This window comes from Bubalus bubalis, chromosome 6 (assembly GCF_019923935.1).
Source record: "Bubalus bubalis isolate 160015118507 breed Murrah chromosome 6, NDDB_SH_1, whole genome shotgun sequence".
NCBI lineage: Eukaryota > Metazoa > Chordata > Mammalia > Artiodactyla > Bovidae > Bubalus > Bubalus bubalis.
This window is the reverse complement of record NC_059162.1, coordinates 34,709,199-34,729,204: the sequence shown is the minus strand read 5'-3', so window position 1 is coordinate 34,729,204 and position 20,006 is coordinate 34,709,199. Positions and strand designations below refer to the sequence as shown.

Sequence of the window (20,006 nt, the reverse complement as noted above, 5' to 3'; positions counted from 1 at the left end):
TTATTTGTAAGGAATTTGACAAACAGATTCAAGGGATTAGATCTGATAGACAGACTGCCTGAAGAACTATGGATGGAGGTTTGTAACATTGTACAGGAGGAAGTGATCAAGACCATCCCCAAGAAAAAGAAATGCAAAATGGCAAAATGGTTGTCTGAGGAGGCCTTACAAATAGCTGTGAAAAGAAGCTAAAGGCAAAGGAGAAAAGGAAAGATATACCCATTTGAATGCAGAGTTCCAAAGAATAGCAAGGAGAGATAAGAAAGACTTTCTAAGTGATCAATGCAAAGAAACAGAGGAAAACAATAGAATGGGAAAGACTAGAGATCTATTCAAGGAAATTAGAGATACCAAGGGAACATTTTATGCAAAGATGGGCACAATAAAGGACAGAAATGCTATGGACTTAACAGAAGCAGAAGATATTAAGAGGTGGCAAGAATATACAGAAGAACTATACAAAAAAGATCTTAATGGCTCAGATAACCACCATGGGGTGATCACTCACCTAGAACCAGTCATCCTGGAGTGTGAAGTCAAGTGGACCTTAGGAAGCATCTCTATGAACAAAGCTACTGGAGGTGATGGAATTCCAGATGCTGCTGCTGATGCTGTGAAAGTGTTGCACTCAATATGCCAGTAAATTTGGAAAACTTGGCAGTGGCCACAGGACTGGAAAAGATCAGTTTTCATTCCAATCCCAAAAAAAGGCAACGCCAAAGAATGTTCAAACTACTGCACAATTGTACTTATCTCACATGCTAGCAAATTAATGCTCAAAATTCTCCAAGCCAGGCTGCAACAGTATGTGAACCGTGAACTTCCAGATGGTCAAGCTGGATTCAGAAAAAGCAGAAGAACCAGAGATGAAACTGCCAACATCTGTTGACTCATCAAAAAAGCAAGAGAGTTCCAGAAAAACATCTACTTCTGCTTTATTGACTACACCAAAGCCTTTGACTGTGTGAATCACAACAAACTGGCAAACTCTGAAAAAGATGGGAATACCAGACCACCTGACCTCCCTCCTGAGAATTCTGTATGCAAGTCAAGAAGCAGCAGTTAGAAATGGACATGGAACAACAGACTGGTTCCAAATCAGGAAAGGAGGACGTAAAGGCTGTATATTGTCACCCTGCTTATTTAACCTCTATGATGAATACATCATGAGAACTGCTGGACTGGATGAAGCACAATCTGGAATCAGAATTGCCGGGAGAAATATCAATAACCTCAAATATGTAGATGAAACCACTCTATGGCAGAAAGCAAAGAAGAACTAAAGAGCCTCTTGATGAAGGTGAAAGAGGAGAGTGAAAAAGTTGTCTTAAGCTCAACATTTAGAAAACTAAGATCATGGCATCCGGTCCCATCACTTCATGGCAAATAGATGGGGAAACATAAGCCTTTCTTTTTTGGGCTCCAAAATCACTGCAGATGGTGACTGCAGTCATGAAATTAAAAGACGCTTGCTCCTTGGAAGACAGGCCATGGCCAACCTAGACAGCATATTAGAAAGCAGAGACATTATTTTGCCAAAAAAGGTCTGTCTAGTCAAAGCTATGGTTTTTCCAGTAGTCATGTGTGGATATGAGAGTTGGACTATAAAGAAACTGAGCGTCGAAGAATTGATGCTTTTGAACTGTGGTGTTGGAGAAGACTCTTGAGAGTCCCTTGGACGGCAAAGAGATCCCAACCAGTCCATTCTAAAGGAAATCAGTCCTGAATATTCATTGGAAGGACTGATGTTGAAGCTGAAACTCCGGTACTTTGGCCACCTGATGTGAAGAACTGACTCATTTGAAAAAACCCTGATGCTGGAAAAAATTGAGGGCAGGAGGAGAAGGGGATGACAGAGAAGGAGATGGTTGGATGGCATCTCCGACATGATGGACGTGAGTTGAGCAAACTCCGGGGGTTGGTGATGGACAAGGAAGCCCTATGTGCTACAGTCCATGGAGTCGCAGAGTCAGACACAACCGAGTAACTGAACTGAACTGAACATACATCCTGTCCTTAACTCTGACTAAAATCTATTTGAGTAACATCCACAATCATTCAGATGTTTCCATTTGTTGGAATTTTAATTTGGTCTGAAATGGTCTGATATTTGAGGTTACAGAAAGAAGGGAGAGACTGTGGTGATCAATTTGAATTCGTGATCTTGCATACATAGACAATCCAAAGGAATTTAACTTGAGAGAAAGAAAACGTAGAAGTGGACTCGTGGAAAATAGTTCTTTCAGTGAGTATGCTATTATGTAGCAGGGAGAGTACAAAGCTATTAAGAAGAAAAATGATTTCTTCCAGGCACACACAATCTACAAAAAATGTTATTATTCATCCAGAAGAAATAGTTCTTCAGCAGTTCATCTGTTTAAGCTGCACTGTTACATCCTAAACCAATAAGAAATTTCAAAAACCAACACTTGAAATAGCTTCTAATTTTTAAAATCTGGTTCTACTTTAAATAATGATTCATAGGCCTTTGGAAAGTTAAATTTTCATGAAATGTTAAGATAGAATTCAGCGATTCCATGAATTAGGATTCTATACATACATAAAAACCATTTTTCCTGGCATGAAATTAGCTGTAGGTTGCTGTATTACCTCATTTAAGGGTGGAGAGGATGTGAATGACAAGTCATCCAGGTTGATTGGAGAATTCACAGGAAGAGAGACAGCTGAAGTACGTTTGCTTTTATTAATTTTCTCTTTAAAATCTTTAAGTAGCATCTCCAACTTGAAGATTTCACCTTCTATTTTTCTAGGTAAATATAAACAAACAGGCATCTTATTGGGTATGCAGTCCGTATTGTTACTAGTAACAACAGTTCTTGAATATAGCATTGATTTACATTTTTAAGGTGGTCTGTCTGTAGACAGGAAGGATGATGGACCCTGACAGACATCCTGTTTATAGTTTCACTTAAAAGGCCTGGACTCTTCTTCTCTTTATTTTCTTCCAGTTTTATGGAGATATAATTGACATACAGGACTGGATAAATTTAAGGTGTACAGCATAAAGATTTGACTTTCATCATGAAATAATTATCACAAGTTTAGTGAACATCCATCATCTCATATAGACATAATATTAAATAAAAAATATTTTGTGTGTGTGATGAGAACTCTTAGGACTTACTCTCAACTTCCTTATAACATACGAAACTGTTAATTATATTATGTTGTATATTTCTAATTCTTATTTTGTTATCATTAGCTGTGTATTCTTGGGCAAATTATTGAATCTTTCTGTGTCTCAACTATGAGATAATACCCTGCTTATGTGGATCTGATTATTTTGAGGTCCCTTACAGTTAGTTCTAGGAGCTATAATTCTGAGAAAATAATGATTTATATGACTTGAAAAAGAATAACATGAAAAATCTGAGTAATTTAATAAGCTCAATCCATAGATATATGTAGAAATAGGTATATGTGTATATATGTATAGTTTAGGGCTTCCCTGATGGCTCAGATGGTAAAGAATCTGCCTCCAAGGCAGGAGACTCCATGTGTACATACATATATAAGTATATATATTTTGCCCCCGAAGAATTAATTTTCCCCAAATTCATTAAAATTATACAATTTTATCTATTACCTCCCCAAAAAAAGTATCAGTAAATTCCAAAACTTTAAAAATTATATCACAGCTGTCTCACTCACTAAGATCACAAACAATGCAAAGGTGTTCCTTCTTACCACTCCTATTCAACACTGTACTGGAAGTACGACCTAATGCAATAAGACAAGGAAAGGAAATAAAGAGTACACATTGGAAAGGAAGAAATAAAACTGTCCATAGATGACATGATTGGGTAGAAAATTCAAGAGAAGCAACCAAAAAACTTTGAAACTAGTAAGCAATTATAGCGAAGTTGCAGGGTGTAAGTTTAATATATGAAAGTCAATCACTTGCCTAAATATCTTTGATGAACAAGTGGAATTTGAAATTAAAAACAGTATCATTTGCATTTAGATCCAAAAAATTAAATGTGGATTGGCCAGAAAGTTCATTTGGATTTTTCATTTTATCATACAGAAAAACCTGAAGGAACTTTTTGTCCAACTCAAAACTTAGGTATGCTATGCTAAGTCACTTCAGCTGACTCTGTGCGACCCCATAAACTTAGGTATAAATCTAACAAAATGTGCACAAGATCATTATGGAGAAAACTACAATACTCTGGGTGAGATCACAAAAGCAAATAAATGGAGAGATGTTACACATCCATGGATTGAAAGAGTTGATAGTATCAAGATGTCTGTTCTTCCTGACTTGATCTTAACCAATCCTAGTAAAAAAAAAATTCTGGCAACTTCTTTTGAGGCTATTGACAAACTTATCTAAAGTTTATATGTAGAGACGAAAGACCTGGACCAGTCAATACAATACTGAAAGATAAGAACAAAGTTGGAGGACAGACAGGATTCAACCACAAGACTTACTCTAAAGCTATAGAAATAAGGCAATGTAGTATTGATGAAGCGCAAGACTAACAGATCAGCGGAACAGAAAGCCCATAAATAGACCCACATATAATTAGTCAGCTGATATTTGGCAAAGGAGTAAAGTCGATAGAATTGAGCAAAGATAATCTTTTCAACAAACGGTGCTGGAACAATTGGACATTCATTACAAAAAAAATCAATCTAGATACAAACCTTATACTCTTCACAAAAATCAACTCGGAATGGATCATAGGCCAGGAATAGAAGGATCATGTTTAGGTATCGAATGAGTTTTTTTTTTTTTTTAATGTTCCAGAAGAGTTACCTAAAGTCTTCTTTGTTGAACTTACCCATAATCCCACTTGGATTAGGTGTCTTTGGGAGATTTTTTGTTTCTAGAAACAAACTAGATCTTTTCTAGTTTCCTCTTGTTTTTAGTCTTTTGGGATTTCCTACCTCTTTTTGAGTAGATTTTAATAATTTATATTTTCCCAGAGACTTGTCTATTTCATCCAGATTTTAAAATGTTTGATAGGAAGTTGTTCAATCCCAGTCAATCTAAAATTTTTCTTCTGGTATTTTTCCTTTCTCATTCTTAATGTTATTTATGCTTTCCACTCAAACTTTCCATTGGCTATTTTATAGATATTTTCAAAGAAACTATTTTATTTTATTGATCAAATTATTGTAAATTGTATTTATTGCTTCTTTTTAGGAATCTCTTCCTTTTGGACGTTTATTTTATTGTTCTTTTTCTGCTTTCCTGGTTTGACTACTTAGTTTATTGATTTTGAACTTCACCCCCCCTCATATTAATTACATTTTAAAACAATATTTTCTTCAAAGTATTGTGGTTTTTTAGCTACAATACATTGGTTTTCATATGTGCTTTTCTCATTTATTATTGACTTGTAGATTAGTGTGTGTGTGTACGGCACAAAGTGAAGAGGAACTAAAAAGCCTCTTGATGAAAGTGAAAGAGGAGAGTGAAAAAGTTGGCTTAAAGCTCAACATTCAGAAAACTAAAATCATGGCATCCAGTCCCATCACTTCATGGGAAATAGATGGGGAAACAGTGGAAACAGTGTCAGACTTTATTTTTTTGGGCTCCAAAATCACTGCAGATGGTGACTGCAGCCATGAAATTAAAAGACGCTTACTCCTTGGAAGGAAAGTTATGACCAACCTAGATAGCATATTGAAAAGCAGAGACATTACTTTGCCAACAAAGATCTGTCTAGTCAAGGCTATGGTTTTTCCAGTGGTCATGTATGGATGTGAGAGCTGGGCTATAAAGAAAGCTGAGCGCCAAAGAATTGATGCTTTTGAACTGTGGTGTTGGAGAAGACTCTTGAGAGTCCCTTGGACTGCAAGGAGATCCAACCAGTCCATTCTAAAGGAGATCAGCCCTGGGATTTCTTTGGAAGGAATGATGCTAAAGCTGAAACTCCAGTACTTTGGCCACCTCATGTGAAGAGTTGACTCATTGGAAAAGACTCTGATGCTGGGAGGGATTGGGGGCAGGAGGAGAAGGGGATGACAGAGGATGAGATGGCTGGATGGCATCACTGACTTGATGGATGTGAGTCTGAGTGAACTCCGGGAGTTGGTGATGGACAGGGAGGCCTGGGGTGCTGCGATTCATGGGGTCGCAAAGAGTCGGACATGACTGAGCAAGTGAACTGAACTGTAGATTAGTCCTAATATCAATTTTTATTTAATGCAATAATTATTTAGATGTGTTAATATTTTCCCAGTTAGTACTTTTTTTAGAGAAGTTTTAGCTTCTCAGCAAAAGTGAGAGGAAGATACAGAGATTTCCCATATATTCTCTGCCTCTACACATGCAGAGCCTTCACCATTACTGACATCCACTCAAGGTGGTACATGTGCTATAACTGATGAACCTACATTGACACATCATAATCACCCTATAGTTTTACATTGGGATTCACTCTTGGTGTTGTATATTCTATATGTTTGAACAAATGTATAATATGTATCCATCTTTATGATATCATGTAGAGTGTTTTCACTGCCCTGAAAATCCTTTGTACTCCACTTATTCAAACTTCCACTGATCCCCACCGCCAGCAACCACTGATATTTTTATTGTTGCCATAGTCTTGCCTTTTCCAGAATTTCACATAATTGGAAGCATGCAATATATAGCCTTTTCAGATCAGCTTTTTTCTCAGTATTAAGCATTTAGGTTTTCTCCATGTCTTTGCTAACTTGATAGCTCATTTCCTTTTAGCACAAATGATGTCCCATTGTGTCAGAATATACCATAGTTATTAGTATGGTCCATCTATTGAAGGACATCTTGGTTGCTTCCAAGTTTTGACAATTTTGAATACAGCTGCTTGAAACATTTGTGTGCATGTTTTTGGACATAAGTTTTTATCTCCTTTGTGTAAGTACCAAGGAGTGTGATTGCTAGATCATATGGTAAGAGTATGTTTAGTTTTGAAAGAAACCACCAAATTGTCTTCCAACGTGGCTACAGCGTTTTGCATTCCCACCAGCAGTAAAGGAGAGTTCCTACTGGACGCCATGCTCACCAGCATTTGGTGCTTCTAGCGTTCCAGATTCGGGGCTGCTCTAACAGCGTGTGTACTTGTATCTCATTGTTTTAATTTGCATTTCCCTGATGACATACAATACGGAACATCTTTTCATATGTGTTTTTGCCATCTTTTACATATCCTTATTTCCCTTTTTCGTATTTTTTTCAGTGAGGTGTTAAGATCTTTAGCACTTTTTTGTTGGGTTGTTTGTTTTCTTATTGTTGTAAGAGTTCTTTGTGTGTTTTGGATGGCTATCCTTTATCAGAAGTGGCTTTTGCCAATATTTTCTCCCAGTCACTGTCTTATCTTCTCATTCCTTTTACATAGTCTTTCACAGAGCACACCTTTTAAATTTTAATGAAGTCTAGCTTATCAATTATTTATTGTATAAGTGGTGCCTTTGATGTTGTATCTCAAAAATAATCACCATAACAAAGGTCACCCGGGTAGTCTCCTGTGTTATCTTTTAGGGGTTTTATGGTTTTGCCTCCCCCAAAGGCCCCAAATCCAAGTGGGATTATATGAGAGTTCAACAAAGATGTTAAGTAATGCTTCTAGAACACAAAAAGAAAAGGGAAAATATCCCAACTCATTCTATAGATAAACATTAGGGTATTTATTAATATATTTCATTATATTAATAGATTAAAGGAGATTAAGTAGATTTCTAAATCCCATGGATTAAACTTTTTCCTAAATTTAAAAAAAAATCTCATTTTAGTAATCCAGGAAAAGAAGGAAACTTTCTTGATAAAGCTTATCTACTTGAACCTACAGCAATCCTCATACCCAGTAACATTTGGAAGAATTCCCAGTACCATTAGGAATATGAGAAGAATGATTGCTTTCACTAGTATTGTGATTATTCAGTACTGTTTTGGAAAAAATAGCAAATGAAGTAAAGAAATGTGTTATAGAAAAGTAGGAGAGAAGTAAAGATATATAAATATTTAAGGAGAAAAGGGAAGATGAGGGGACCTATCATTTGCTGATGCTACGATTGTCATACCTAAAAACTAAGACAATCAACTGAAAATCAGTGAAATATTAAGAGCAGATTGCATCAGGTAGCCCCACATAAGTTAAATTTACAATTTTCTTTATTTCCTGTATATGAATTACGGAAAACATCTATTAACAACACAGAGAAAAGTCTAAAATAGCTAAGAACAAATTTAACAAAACGTGTATAAAATCTACATGAAAAAAACTTGCTGGAGATGTTTTCATGGGAATAGGATGAGAATACTCATTGCAAAGATTTTAACTTTTCCTGAACTAATCTATAAGTTCAGTGAAATCCTAAACAAAATTCAAATGGAATTTTATTAAAGAAAATTGGTTCTTAAAGCTATATTTCTCAATAAAAGTGACTATCAATGAAAAAATAAATTTGAGCTGATTATGAAGTTAATTAGTAAGAAGAATGAATAAGAATACCTAAAGAAAGTTTAAAAAAGGAGAAACATTAAAAAATATACTTAACCTATAGTAATTTAGAACTATGTGGTTAATGCAGAAATAGAAACATAGATCAGTGGGGAGAATAAAACCAATCCCAAAATTGGGCTTCCCAGGTGGCACTAGTGGTAAAGAAAAAAACCCACCTGCCAATGCAGGAGACATAAGAGACATGGGATCGATCCCTGGGTTGGGAAGATCCCCTGAAGGAGGGCATGCCAACCCACTCCAGTATTCTTGCCTGGAGAATCCCAAGGACAGAGGGGCCTGGTGGGCTACAGTCCATAGAGTCACAAAGAGGCAGACAATACCGAAATGACTGAGCATACTGCATGTGTATGTGTATTAATACACATGGGGGTTTTGTATATGATTAAAGTGGCTTTATACTGGTAAGAAAAGGCTGCCCTGTTCAGTGAGTATTGGGACAAAGATCTAAGCATGGAAAGCCAGACTGATAAATAAAATATAGGAAAATATGCTCTAGTCTGGCAGGAAGAAGAAAATTCAGCAGGCAGCAAGGGACACTAAAGATTTAAAGGAAGTGAAATGATGGAAGAAACTCTCAAGGTAGCAGGAAGAGATGGGCTCAAGATTCAAGACTGTAGAGGTTGGAAGGTGCTTGAAGAAAGAGGAGGTGACAACATGCAGATCCAGAGGTAGAGAAAAGACATTTTTTGAAGGAATTTGTGATCTTTTCTGTAAAATAGAAGACAAGAGTATATGCAGATAGTATCAGAGACAAATAATTGATGGAGATAGAACCTCATTTCTTGACTCCTTGCTTTCTGGTCCTAGTGTGTGAGAGAATCAAATATCTATCAGACTACATTCTGACAAACAAGATGGATGAAATCCAAGTATTTTTGAATGTTAACTTTCAAAGGCAGCAATAAGAAGGTGTTAAGCTGGCTTAAAGCTCAACATTCAGAAAACTAAGATGATGGCATCCAGTCCCACCACTTCATGGCAAATAGATGGGGAAATAGTGGAAACAGTGGCTGACTTTATTTTGGGGGGCTCAAAAATTACTGCAGATGGTGACTGCAGCCATGAAATTAAAGATGCTTACTCCTTGGAAGGAAAGTTATGCCCAACCTAGACAAAATAATAAAAAGCAGAGAAATTACTTTGCCAACAAAGGTCTGTCTAGTCCAGTTCAGTTGCTCAGTCATGTCCAACTCTTTGTGACCCCATGAACCACAGCACGCCAGGCCTCCCTGTCCATCACCAACTCCTGGAGTCCACTCAAACCCATGTCCATCAAGTCGGTGATGCCATCCAACCATCTCATCCTCTGTCATCCCCTTCTCCTCCTGCCCTCAATCTTTCCCAGCATCAGGGTCTTTTCAAATGAGTCAGCTCTTTGCATCAGGTGGCCAAAGTATTGGAGTTTCAGCTTCAACATCAGTCCTTTCAATGAACACCCAGGACTGATCTCCTTTAGGATGGACTGGTTGGATCTCCTTGCAGCCCAAGGGACTCTCAAGAGTCTTCTTCAACACCACAGTTCAAAAGCATCAATTCTTTGGCACTCAGCTTTCTTTGTAGTCCAACTTTCACATCCATACATGACCACTGGAAAAACCATAACCTTGACTAGACGGACCTTTGTTGGCAAAGTAATGTCTCCGCTTTTTAATATGCTGTCTAGGTTGGTCATAACTTCCCTTCCAAGGAGTAAGCGTCTTTTAATTTCATGGCTGAAGTCACCATGTGCAGTGATTTTGGAGCCCAGAAAAATAAAGCCTGACACTGTTTCCACTGTTTCCCCATCTATTTCCCATGAAGTGATGAGACTGGATGCCATGATTTTAGTTTTCTGAATGTTGAGCTTTAAGCCAACTTTTTCACTCTCTTCTTTCACTTTCATCAAGAGGTTCTTTAGTTCCTCTTCACTTTCTACCATAAGGGTGGTGTCATCTGCATATCTGAGGTTACTGCTATTTCTCCCGGCAATCTTGATTCCAGCTTGTGCTTCCTCCAGTCCAGTGTTTCTCATGATGTACTCTGCATATAAGTTAAATAAGCAGGGTGACAATATACAGCCTTGATGTACTCCTTTTCCTATTTGGAACCTGTCTGTTCCATGTCCAGTTCTAACTGTTGATTCCTGACCTGCATACAGGTTTCTCAAGAGGCAGGTCAGGTGGTCTGATATTCCCATCTCTTTCAGAACTTGCCACAGTTTCTTGTGATCCACACTGTCAAAGGCTTTGGCATAGTCAATAAAGCAGAAATAGATGTTTTTCTGGAACTCGCTTGCTTTTTCCATGATCCAGTGGATGTTGGCAATTTGATCTCTGGTTCCTCTGCCTTTTCTGAATCCAGCTTGAACATCTGGAAGTTCATGGTTCACGTATTGCTGAAGCCTAGCTTGGAGAATTTTGTGCATTACTTTACTAGCGTGTGAGATGAGTGCAATTGTGTGGTAGTTTGAGCATTCTTTGGCATTGCCTTTCTTTGGGATTGGAATGAAAACTGACCTTTTCCAGTCCTGTGGCCACTGCTGAGTTTCCCAAATTTGCTGGCATATTGAGTGCAGCACTTTCACAGCATCATCTTTCAGGATTTGAAATAGCTCAACTGGTATTCTATCACCTCCACTAGCTTTGTTTGTAGTGATGCTTCCTAAGGCCGACTTAACTTCACATTCCAGGATGTCTGGCTCTAGGTGAGTGATCACACCATCATAATTATCTAGGTTGTGAAGATCTTTTTTGTACAGTTCTTCTGTGTAATCTTGCCACCTCTTCTTAATATCTTTTGCTTCTGTTAGGTCCATACCAGTTCTGTCCTTTATTGTGCCCATCTTTGCATGAAATGCTCCCTTGGTATCTCTAATTTTCTTGAAGAGATCTCTAGTCTCTCCCATTCTATTGTTTTCCTCTATTTCTTTGCATTGATTGCTGAGGAAGGCTTTCTTATCTCTCCTTGCTATTCTTTGGAACTCTGCATTCAAATGGGTATATCTTTCCTTTTCTCCTTTGCTTTTCACTTTCCTTCTTTTCACAGCTATTTGTAAGGCCTCCTCAGACAGCCATTTTGCTTTTTTGCATTTCTTTTTCTTGGGTATGGTCTTGATTCCTGTTTCCTGTAGAATGTCACAAACCTGTCTAGTCAAGGCTATGGTTTTTCCAGTGGTCATGTATGGATGTGAAAGTTGGACTATAAAGAAAGCTGAGCACTGAAGAATTGATGCTTTTGAACTGTGGTGTTGGAGAAGACTCTTGAGAGTCCCTTGGGCTGCAAGGAGATCCAACCAATCCATCCTAAAGGAGATCAGTCCTAGGTGTTCATTGGAAGGACTGATGTTGAAGCTGAAACTCCAATACTTTGGCCACCTGATGTGAAGAGCTGACTCATTTGAAAAGACCCTGATGCTGGGAAAGATTGAAGGCAGGAGGAGAAGGGGACGACAGAGGATGAGATGGTTGGATGGCATCACCGACTCGATGGACATGGGTTTGGGTAGACTCCGGGAGTTGGTGATGGACAGGGAGGCCTGGCGTGCTGCGGTTCATGGGGTCACAAAGAGTTGGACATGACTGAGCAACTGAATTGAACTGAATAAGCACACAGTAGCTGACTTAAGCAGCTTGTCCATTAATCTGCAGAATTCTTTTGCTTACTGAAAGCCATTGACAGTGGCCTTTGTAGCCATCATTTAGAAGGTTCTCAACATGGCAAGGCCTCGAGGGTTGGACTGGGTTCTGCTTTTTGTCCATTTGAGAACAAGAGAAGCTGACCATGCTTGGCTTGCTCTGAGGGGAGTTTTGGGAGAGGCCAAGTCTTTTTCTTGCCCCAATGTTGAAAGCTTTTCCTGTATATGGGATATAACTGCAGTTGAAACATTTTTGATTTATACCAGGGCCAGGCACAGTGTGGGTGTAACTAGGATATAAATAAGGCCTTGCATAGTTTTGGTTTTAATGTGCACAGAGGCCTGTCTTTAAAATGACTGCCAAAACAAGTGGGGTTTCTTGGAAAATAAATATCCTCACTCTATTAGTTTTTAAACAAATAGTGAAAGCATGTGGAGATCTTTTTTTCCAAGAGAAAAAAAGCCTTTGGGGGGAAAAAATCAATATTAAAACCACATCTTTGCTGTCTAATTACTCAGTATTGAAATAGCCATAGACAGAGATGTCATTCATTTTGAAGAAGTAAGATTGTACTTTGGAAAAACTACCTCAGGACAGTAGTGCCAAAATATAAGCCATTAAAATATTTTGGCATCAAGAATGAATTCGTGTTAAAATACTATGAATAGAAAGAGCTGAATTTACAAATATGAAGCCTACTAAATGAGTTCTTTAGATTCACACCAGGAAATTACATGGAACCAACCCCAGCCTTGAGTCCTAGGATATATCTTTTAAAATTATTCGGGTTGGAGAGAGCAGAGCATGGGGCCATCAAAATGGCCAGCTGGAATCCTCAGTATGCTTGTGTGCTCAAGTTTCTAATGTGAATTAATTCAGGAATCATTTGACTTCAGGTTTTAACATTTTGCCTTTATCAGGATTTGTGGGTCCCTCACCCCAACATTAATCAACCTAACAGTGATTCTTTCCTGCCTGCTATCCCTTGGGTATTGTCTGTGGACAGGGAAAAAGAGGGACAGAAAAGAGTTAGGCAGGGGAAATAAAGGCAGGAATGAGGTAAAGGAGAAGGCAGGGCGGGGGGAACCTGGGGAGGAGAGGGTCCTCTGGGCTTAGCAGATGAGCATTTCTGCGGTTTTCTTGTGCTCTTCCAGGTCTCGGGACCAATTATCATGACATCCAGCACAATGCAAGGCAGTGGCAGTGTCTCCTCCAGGGGACAACTGTTCATTTGGGACACTCCTTCTGGGTCGGTCCCCCCCACAGGACCGTACACAGAGCAGGAATTTCATACTGCTTGCTGCATGGGGGTGACACCAGTTCAACAGTGACACTGTTTTTGCTGACCCGAGACCAGTAGGTCTCCAAGCGCTAGGCCAGCAGCCCCTGCAGAATCCCTCCGGAAGGAGCTCACCTCTGACACTTCCACCCCACAGAGGTGAAGCCTGCCCTACCTTTCTGGATCAAAGTTCTTGACAGCTGGGGATTCGTGCTTGTGGACTTGCTCCTCCAATGTCAAGTGCTTCTCCTTGTTGGCCAGAAACTCCTGCTCCAGCAGTTTGAGGCGTCCCTGCAATTTCTCCAGGACCTGTAACAGTGACACGCTGGAATCATTCACGTGTAAGCCCATGTGTGTAGTAGTAGTTTTTTCTGCAAACACAATGAAGGTGTACCCTACAGCAGTGTTAAAATTAAGCCGCCATCCTTCTCCTGGCAATGGTTGTGTTCAGAGTCTGACATCTAAAATACAGACAACCCAAGAGCCATCTTAACATGTGCAACACCCCCACAGCACAGAGCTGAGACTTACGGTGACTTCTGATTTCTTTCCTAGCACCCACTCAGAGGCCTTTGAATTTTGTTAATGGGACGTTAATAATCCCACATATTTGCAGAATAATTTTTAGCTTATAGAGCACTTTTCCATTCATTATCTTATTTAATCCACTATCAGTGTTGTACATGTCACAAAGTAGGTTTATTATCCCAGTTTTATAGAGGAGGAAATTGAAGCTCTAGAAAGTATGTCAGAAGCCACATAGAACTTAGAAACCATAAATGCTTGAGAAGGGTGGAGAAAAGGAAACCTTCTTGGTGGGAATGCAGACTGACACCGCCACCATGCAGAATAGTATGGCCGTTCATTGAAAAACTAAAGCTAGAGCTACCGTGTGACCCAGCAACCCCATTACTGGGCACAAATCCTGAGAAAACCACAATTCAAAAAGACACGCGCACTCCCAAGTTCACTGCAGCACTGTTTACAATAGCCAGGTCGTGTCCATCAACCGGTGAATAGATAAAGAAGATATGATGCGTATTAACAATAGAATACTACTCAACCATAAAAAGGAATACATTGGGTCATTTGCAGAGATGTGGATGGACCTAGAATCTGTCATACAGAATGAAGTAAGTCAGAAATATTGATGCGTGTATGTGGAATCTAGAAAAATGGTGCAGACGAACCTAATTGCAGGGCAGGAATAAAGATGCAAAAGTAGAGAATGAAGATGTGGATATGGCAGAGGGATGAATTGGGAGATTGGGATTGACATGTGAACTGCTGTGTGTAAAACAGATCGCTCCTGGGAACCTACTCTATATCACAGGGAGCTCAGCTCAGTGTTTTGTGATGAGCTAGTTGGATGCGATGTGGTGGGGAAGTGGGAGGAAGGTCGAAGAGGGAGGTTCAGTTCATCCAGTTACACAGTCACGTCCAACTCGGTGACCCCACAGACTGCAGCATGCCAGGCCTCCCTGTCCATCACCAACTCCAGGAGTTCACTCAGACTCATGTCCATTGGCTCCGTGATGCCATCCAACCATCTCATCCTCTGTTGTCCCCTTCTTCTCCCACCTTCAATCTTTCCCAGCATCAGGGTCTTTTCAATTGAGTCAGTTCTTCACATCAGGTGGCCAAAGTATTGGAGTTTCAGCCTCAACATCAGTCCTTCCAGTGAATATTCAGGACTAATTTCCCTTAGGATGGACTGGTTCAAAAGCATCAATTCTTCAGTGCTCAGCCTTCTTTATAATCCAACTCTCACATCCATACATGACTACTGGAAAAACCAAAGCCTTGACTAGACGGACCTTTGTTGGCAAAGTAATGTCTCCGCTTTTTAATATGCTGTCTAGGTTGGTCATAACTTTCCTTCCAAGAAGTAAGTGTCTTTTAATTTCATTGCTGCAAAGCCATCTGCAGTGATTTTGGAGCCCCCCAAAATAAAGTCAGCCACTGTTTCCACTGTTTCCCCATCTATTTCCCATGAAGTGATGGGACCAGATGCCATGATCTTTGTTTTCTGAATGTTGAGCTTTAAGCCAACTTTTTCACTCTCCTCTTTCACTTTCATCAAGAGCCTCTTTAGTTCCTTGCTTTCTGCCATAAGAGTGGTATCATCTGCATATCTGAGGTTATTGATATTTCTCCTGGCAATCTTGATTCCAGCTTGTAGTTCTTCCAGTCCAGCGTTTCTCATGATGTACTCTGCATAGAAGTTAAATAAGCAGGATGACAATATACAGCCTTGACGTACTCCTCTTCCTATTTGGAACCAGTCTGTTGTTCCATGTCCAGTCCTAACTGTTGCTTCCTGACCTGCATACAGATTTCTCAAGAGGCAGATCAGGTGGTCTGGTATTCCCATCTCTTTCAGAATTTTCCACAGTTTATTGTGATCCACCCAGTCAAAGGCTTTGGCATAGTCAATAAATCAGAAATAGATATTTTTCTGGAACTCTCTTGCTTTTTCAGTGATCCGACAGATGTTGGCAATTTGATTTCTTGTCCCTCTGCCTTTTCCAAAACCAGCTTGAACTTCTGGAAGTTCATGGTTCATGTACTGTTGAAGCCTGGCTTGGAGAATTTTGAGCATTACTTTACTAGCATGTGAGATGAGTGCAAAAGTGCAGTAGTTTGAGCATTCTTTGGCATTTCCTATTTTGGGGATTGGAATGAAAACTGACCTTTTCCAGTCCTGTGGCCACTGCTGAGTTTTCCAAATTTGCTGGCATACTGAGTGCAGCACTTTCACAGCATCATTTTTTAGGATTTGAAATAGCTCAACTGGGATTCCATCACCTCCACTAGCTTTGTTTGTAATGATGCTTCCTAATTGACTTCACATTCAAGGATGTCTGGCTCTAGGTGAGTGATCATACCACCATGATTATCTGGGTCGTGAAGATCTTTTTTGTACAGTTCTTCTGTGTATTCTTGCAACCTCTTCTTAATATCTTCTGGCTTCTGCTAGGTCCATACAATTTCTGCCTTTTATTAAGCCCATTTTTGCATGAAATGCTCCCTTGGTATCTCTAATTTTCTTGAAGAGATCTCTAGTCTTTCCCATTCTATTGTTTTCCTCTATTTCTTTGCACTGATCACCAAGGAAGGCTTTCTTATCTCTCCTTGCTATTCTTTGGAACTCTGCATTCAAATGGGTATCTTTCTCTTTCTTCTTTGCTTTTCACTTCTCCTCTTTTCTCAGCTATTTGTAAGGCCTCCTCAGACAGCCATTTTGCTTTTTGCATTTCTTTTTCTTGGGGATGATCTTGATCCCTGTCTCCTGTACAGTGTCACAAACTTCTGTCTATAGTTCATCAGGCACTCTGTCTATCAGATCTAGGCCCTTAAATCTATTTCTCACTCCCACTGTATAATCATAAGGGATTTGATTTAGGTCATACATGAATGGTCTAGTGGTTTTTCCCACTTTCTTCAATTTAAGTCTGAATTTAGCAACAAGGAGTTCATGAGCTGAGCCAGTCAGCTTCTGGTCTTATTTTTGCTGACTGTGTACAGCTTCTCCATCTTTGGCTGCAAAGAGTATAATCAATCTGATTTTGGTGTTGACCATCTGGTGATGTCCATGTGTAGAGTCTTCTCTTGTGTTGTTGAAGGAGGGTTTTTGCTATGATCAGTGCGTTCTCTTGGCAAAACTCTATTAGCCTTTGCCCTGCTTCATTCTGTACTCCAAGGCCAAATTTGCCTGTTACTCCAGGTGTTTCTTGACTTCCTACTTTTGTATTCCAGACCCCTTTAATGAAAAGGACATCTTTTTTGAGTATTAGTTCTAGAAGGTCTTGTAGGTCTTCATAGGACTGTTCAGCTTCTTCAGCATTACTGGTCGGAGCATAGACTTGGATTACTGTTATATTGAATGGTTTGCCTTGGAAGCGAATAGAGATCATTCTGTCCTTTTTGAGATTCTATCCAAGAACTGCCTTTCGGACTCTTTTGTTGACCATGATGGCTACTCCATTTCTTCTAAGGGATTCTTGCCCACAGTAGTAGATATAATGGTCATCTGAGTTAATTTCACTCATTCCACTCTATTTTAGTTCACTGATTCCTAGAATGTTGACGTTCATTCTTGCCATCTCCTGTTTGACCACTTCAAGAGGGAGGAGATATGTGTATACATAAAGCTGATTCACTTCGTTGCACTCCAGAAACTAACACAACTTTGTAAAGCAATAATAATAAAAAATAAATAATCCAGTAAAAAAAAAAATTGAAGTTAAAGGACCTGGGATTGAATGGCTTGGAGGATGTGATGGAGCAGGAATATCAGAAAATTTAGCCAGAAGCTTTGAGTAAGTCCTCCAGATGTAGCTCATGCAGATGAGTATTTAAACTCTGCAGGTCAGGGTCTTGATGTACAGAGGCTACAGCTGTGCAGCCCCAGTCGCTAAGCATTCCCTGAGCACTGTCCATGTTTAGCCCTGTGCCCAGAGTGTGAGAGACACAAAAGTTGTATCAGGCACAGTCTCTTGTCTCAGAGATTTTATTCCCATTGGGAATAGAGACTGTGGAATAGAATACTTTGCCATGGCTCAATGGAAGACATGAGACTTAACTCAGCTTAAAGGATGCTCAAGAGGGCTTGGACCAGGCAGTATCAGTGAAAATGGAGAGGAAAGGATAAATGGAGAGATATTACCAAAGGCAAGAATGCTGCATTGTGGGGTTAGAGAATCAGATACACCAGAGTTCAAGTTCAGATTGTTACCTACTAATGGTATGATTTCAGTCACCTTGAACTCTAAGCTTCAATTTTTGCATTTGAGAGCATAATAGCCCTCACCTCATATTGTGAAAATTAAATGAGATACTGCTTAGCACCAGGAGCATGGTACACACTCAATAAATGGTAACTATCATCTTCATTATTACTCTTACTATTATTAAAATAAATAAACAAGTTTAGAAGCATATTGGCCAAAGGGCATAAAAAATGGCAAGTGTGGTGCATGTTTTCCGTTTCCCTCCAGATTTATCCTCAATCTTTCTCTGTCTCCCAACCAGGAGGCTGGCCTTCAATGGAGTGTACCAAGAGGCTCCAGCGCCCTTGGCTTTGGTTGGTTTCAGTCAATGGAAGGCAAACTGCAGGAGAGAGGAATTGAAGAAGTATGAGGTAGGGTCTTTATTTCCTTGATTTCCTCCTGCCTGTATTATCACGGGTTGGCTGTGTCTCTACCAAAAGCCACAGAGTTTGTCAGCTACTCCTGTAACTACTGCTGCTCTCCTCATGCACCATTATCTGTTCTTCCTCTGTCCCTCTGCCCCACTGTTCCTTCCATGAGATCCTTTCTGTCCCTTAATTGGTTATAAAATAATACCTTCCTAAACCCTCCTCAGTTTCTCCACTGGAGTAAGTCATCTCTTTCTTGCCAGGACCCTGACTGGCACTATAAATCTCACAAACAGTACGCAGATTCCTAGCTTGGGAGGTGGGAAGAATGTGAACCTCCTGACAAAAACAAGGAATTTGAAAAGGCTAAGAAGTTTGAATGAAGATGTCAATGTTGGACAAGGTACAATGTTCAGTGAGAGCAGGAGATCCAAAGGAAAATCAGGACCAGCATGTGGCCCTGTAGATGAGAAGTGAGGACTAGTCATTGGGAATTGGCAGCATGGAAATGGGGGTTAAAGCCATGAGAAGGAATGAGGTGTTCAAAGGAAAGAGAAGAGTGAAGAAAGCAATTATGAATTATAATTTGGAATCTCAGAATTTTAATTATGTTCTACCCTCAGAAGAAGTTAGGACATAGTTTTCTTACCATAAATGTACTTCATTTAACTCACTTGACTCTGAGATGGGCAGGTATGTGAAAGGTTTAAGTTTGTGTAGTCAACACATAGAACCAGGATGTCTGCTCCAAAATCCAGATGCTTTCTACATATGCTGCTCTTGCTGAGAAGGTTAGTTTTAGCCCTGTCTGGCCTTCCTTCACTGAACCAAATGGGCCTGGAACTCTCAGGCCAACACTGTCAGAGATCATCTCTCCTCTTCTCTGGGTCCCAAAACGAATCCCCACATTCCCTCTAACATAGGATGAAACTTCCTGAACCGAGGCCTCAGAAGGCTAATGCCTCGAACCACTCTCCTCTGCTTTGCTTGGCCCTTTAAAAATTTATGTTCTCCCGGTTTCTGAAAGCCTGGGTTCTAGGAGGGCTTCCCTGATAGCTCAGTTGGTAAAGAATCTGCCTGCAATGCAGGAGACCCTGGTTCAATTCCTGGGTTGGGAAGATCCGCTGGAGAAGGGATAGGCTACCCACTCCAGTATTCTTGGGGTTCCCTGGTGGCTCCGCTGGTAAAGAATCTGCCTGCAATGTGGGAGACCTGGGTTCGATCCCTGGGTTGGGAAGATTCCCTGGAGAAGGGAAAGGCTACTCACTCCAGTATTTGGCCTGGAGAATTTAGGACTATTCAGTCCATGGCGTCACAAAGAGTTGGACACGACTGAGCGACTTTTCACTCACTCACATTACTCGTCTATCATTCACTCCTTAACTCCTGCTATCTGGCTTCGGAAGATCCACCTCTTCATTGAAATCAGGGCTGCCAAGGTCCCTCATGATCTCTCAGTGGCCAAATCCAATGCACATCTTGCTTTCCTTCCT

General features: G+C 39.9%; 2 protein-coding genes across 4 annotated transcripts in view; one reads left to right on the top strand and one right to left on the bottom strand.

The window, feature by feature from the left end:
* The window catches only part of GPSM2 (G protein signaling modulator 2), a 112,769-nt gene that overhangs the window by 2,386 nt on the left and 90,377 nt on the right, over positions 1-20,006 (top strand). The window contains exons 1-2 of one of the 3 annotated variants that reach the window (XM_044944615.2): positions 13,576-13,714; positions 18,408-18,516. The exons of 1 other annotated variant lie outside the window; for it this stretch is intronic. The gene's annotated coding sequence lies outside the window, so the exon portion shown is untranslated. Of the gene's footprint in view, positions 1-13,575; positions 13,715-18,407; positions 18,517-20,006 lie in introns of those variants that run through there. One more of the 3 variants, XM_044944616.2, reaches the window with a different exon arrangement.
* Positions 1-20,006, bottom strand: part of AKNAD1 (AKNA domain containing 1) — a 52,665-nt gene that overhangs the window by 19,434 nt on the left and 13,225 nt on the right. Inside the window, exons 6-7 of the mRNA XM_045166221.1 lie at positions 13,549-13,682; positions 2,611-2,767 (exon numbers count right to left, since the gene is read on the bottom strand). Of these exons, the coding sequence (XP_045022156.1) occupies positions 2,611-2,767; positions 13,549-13,682 (291 nt within the window). The remainder of the gene's footprint in view (positions 1-2,610; positions 2,768-13,548; positions 13,683-20,006) is intronic.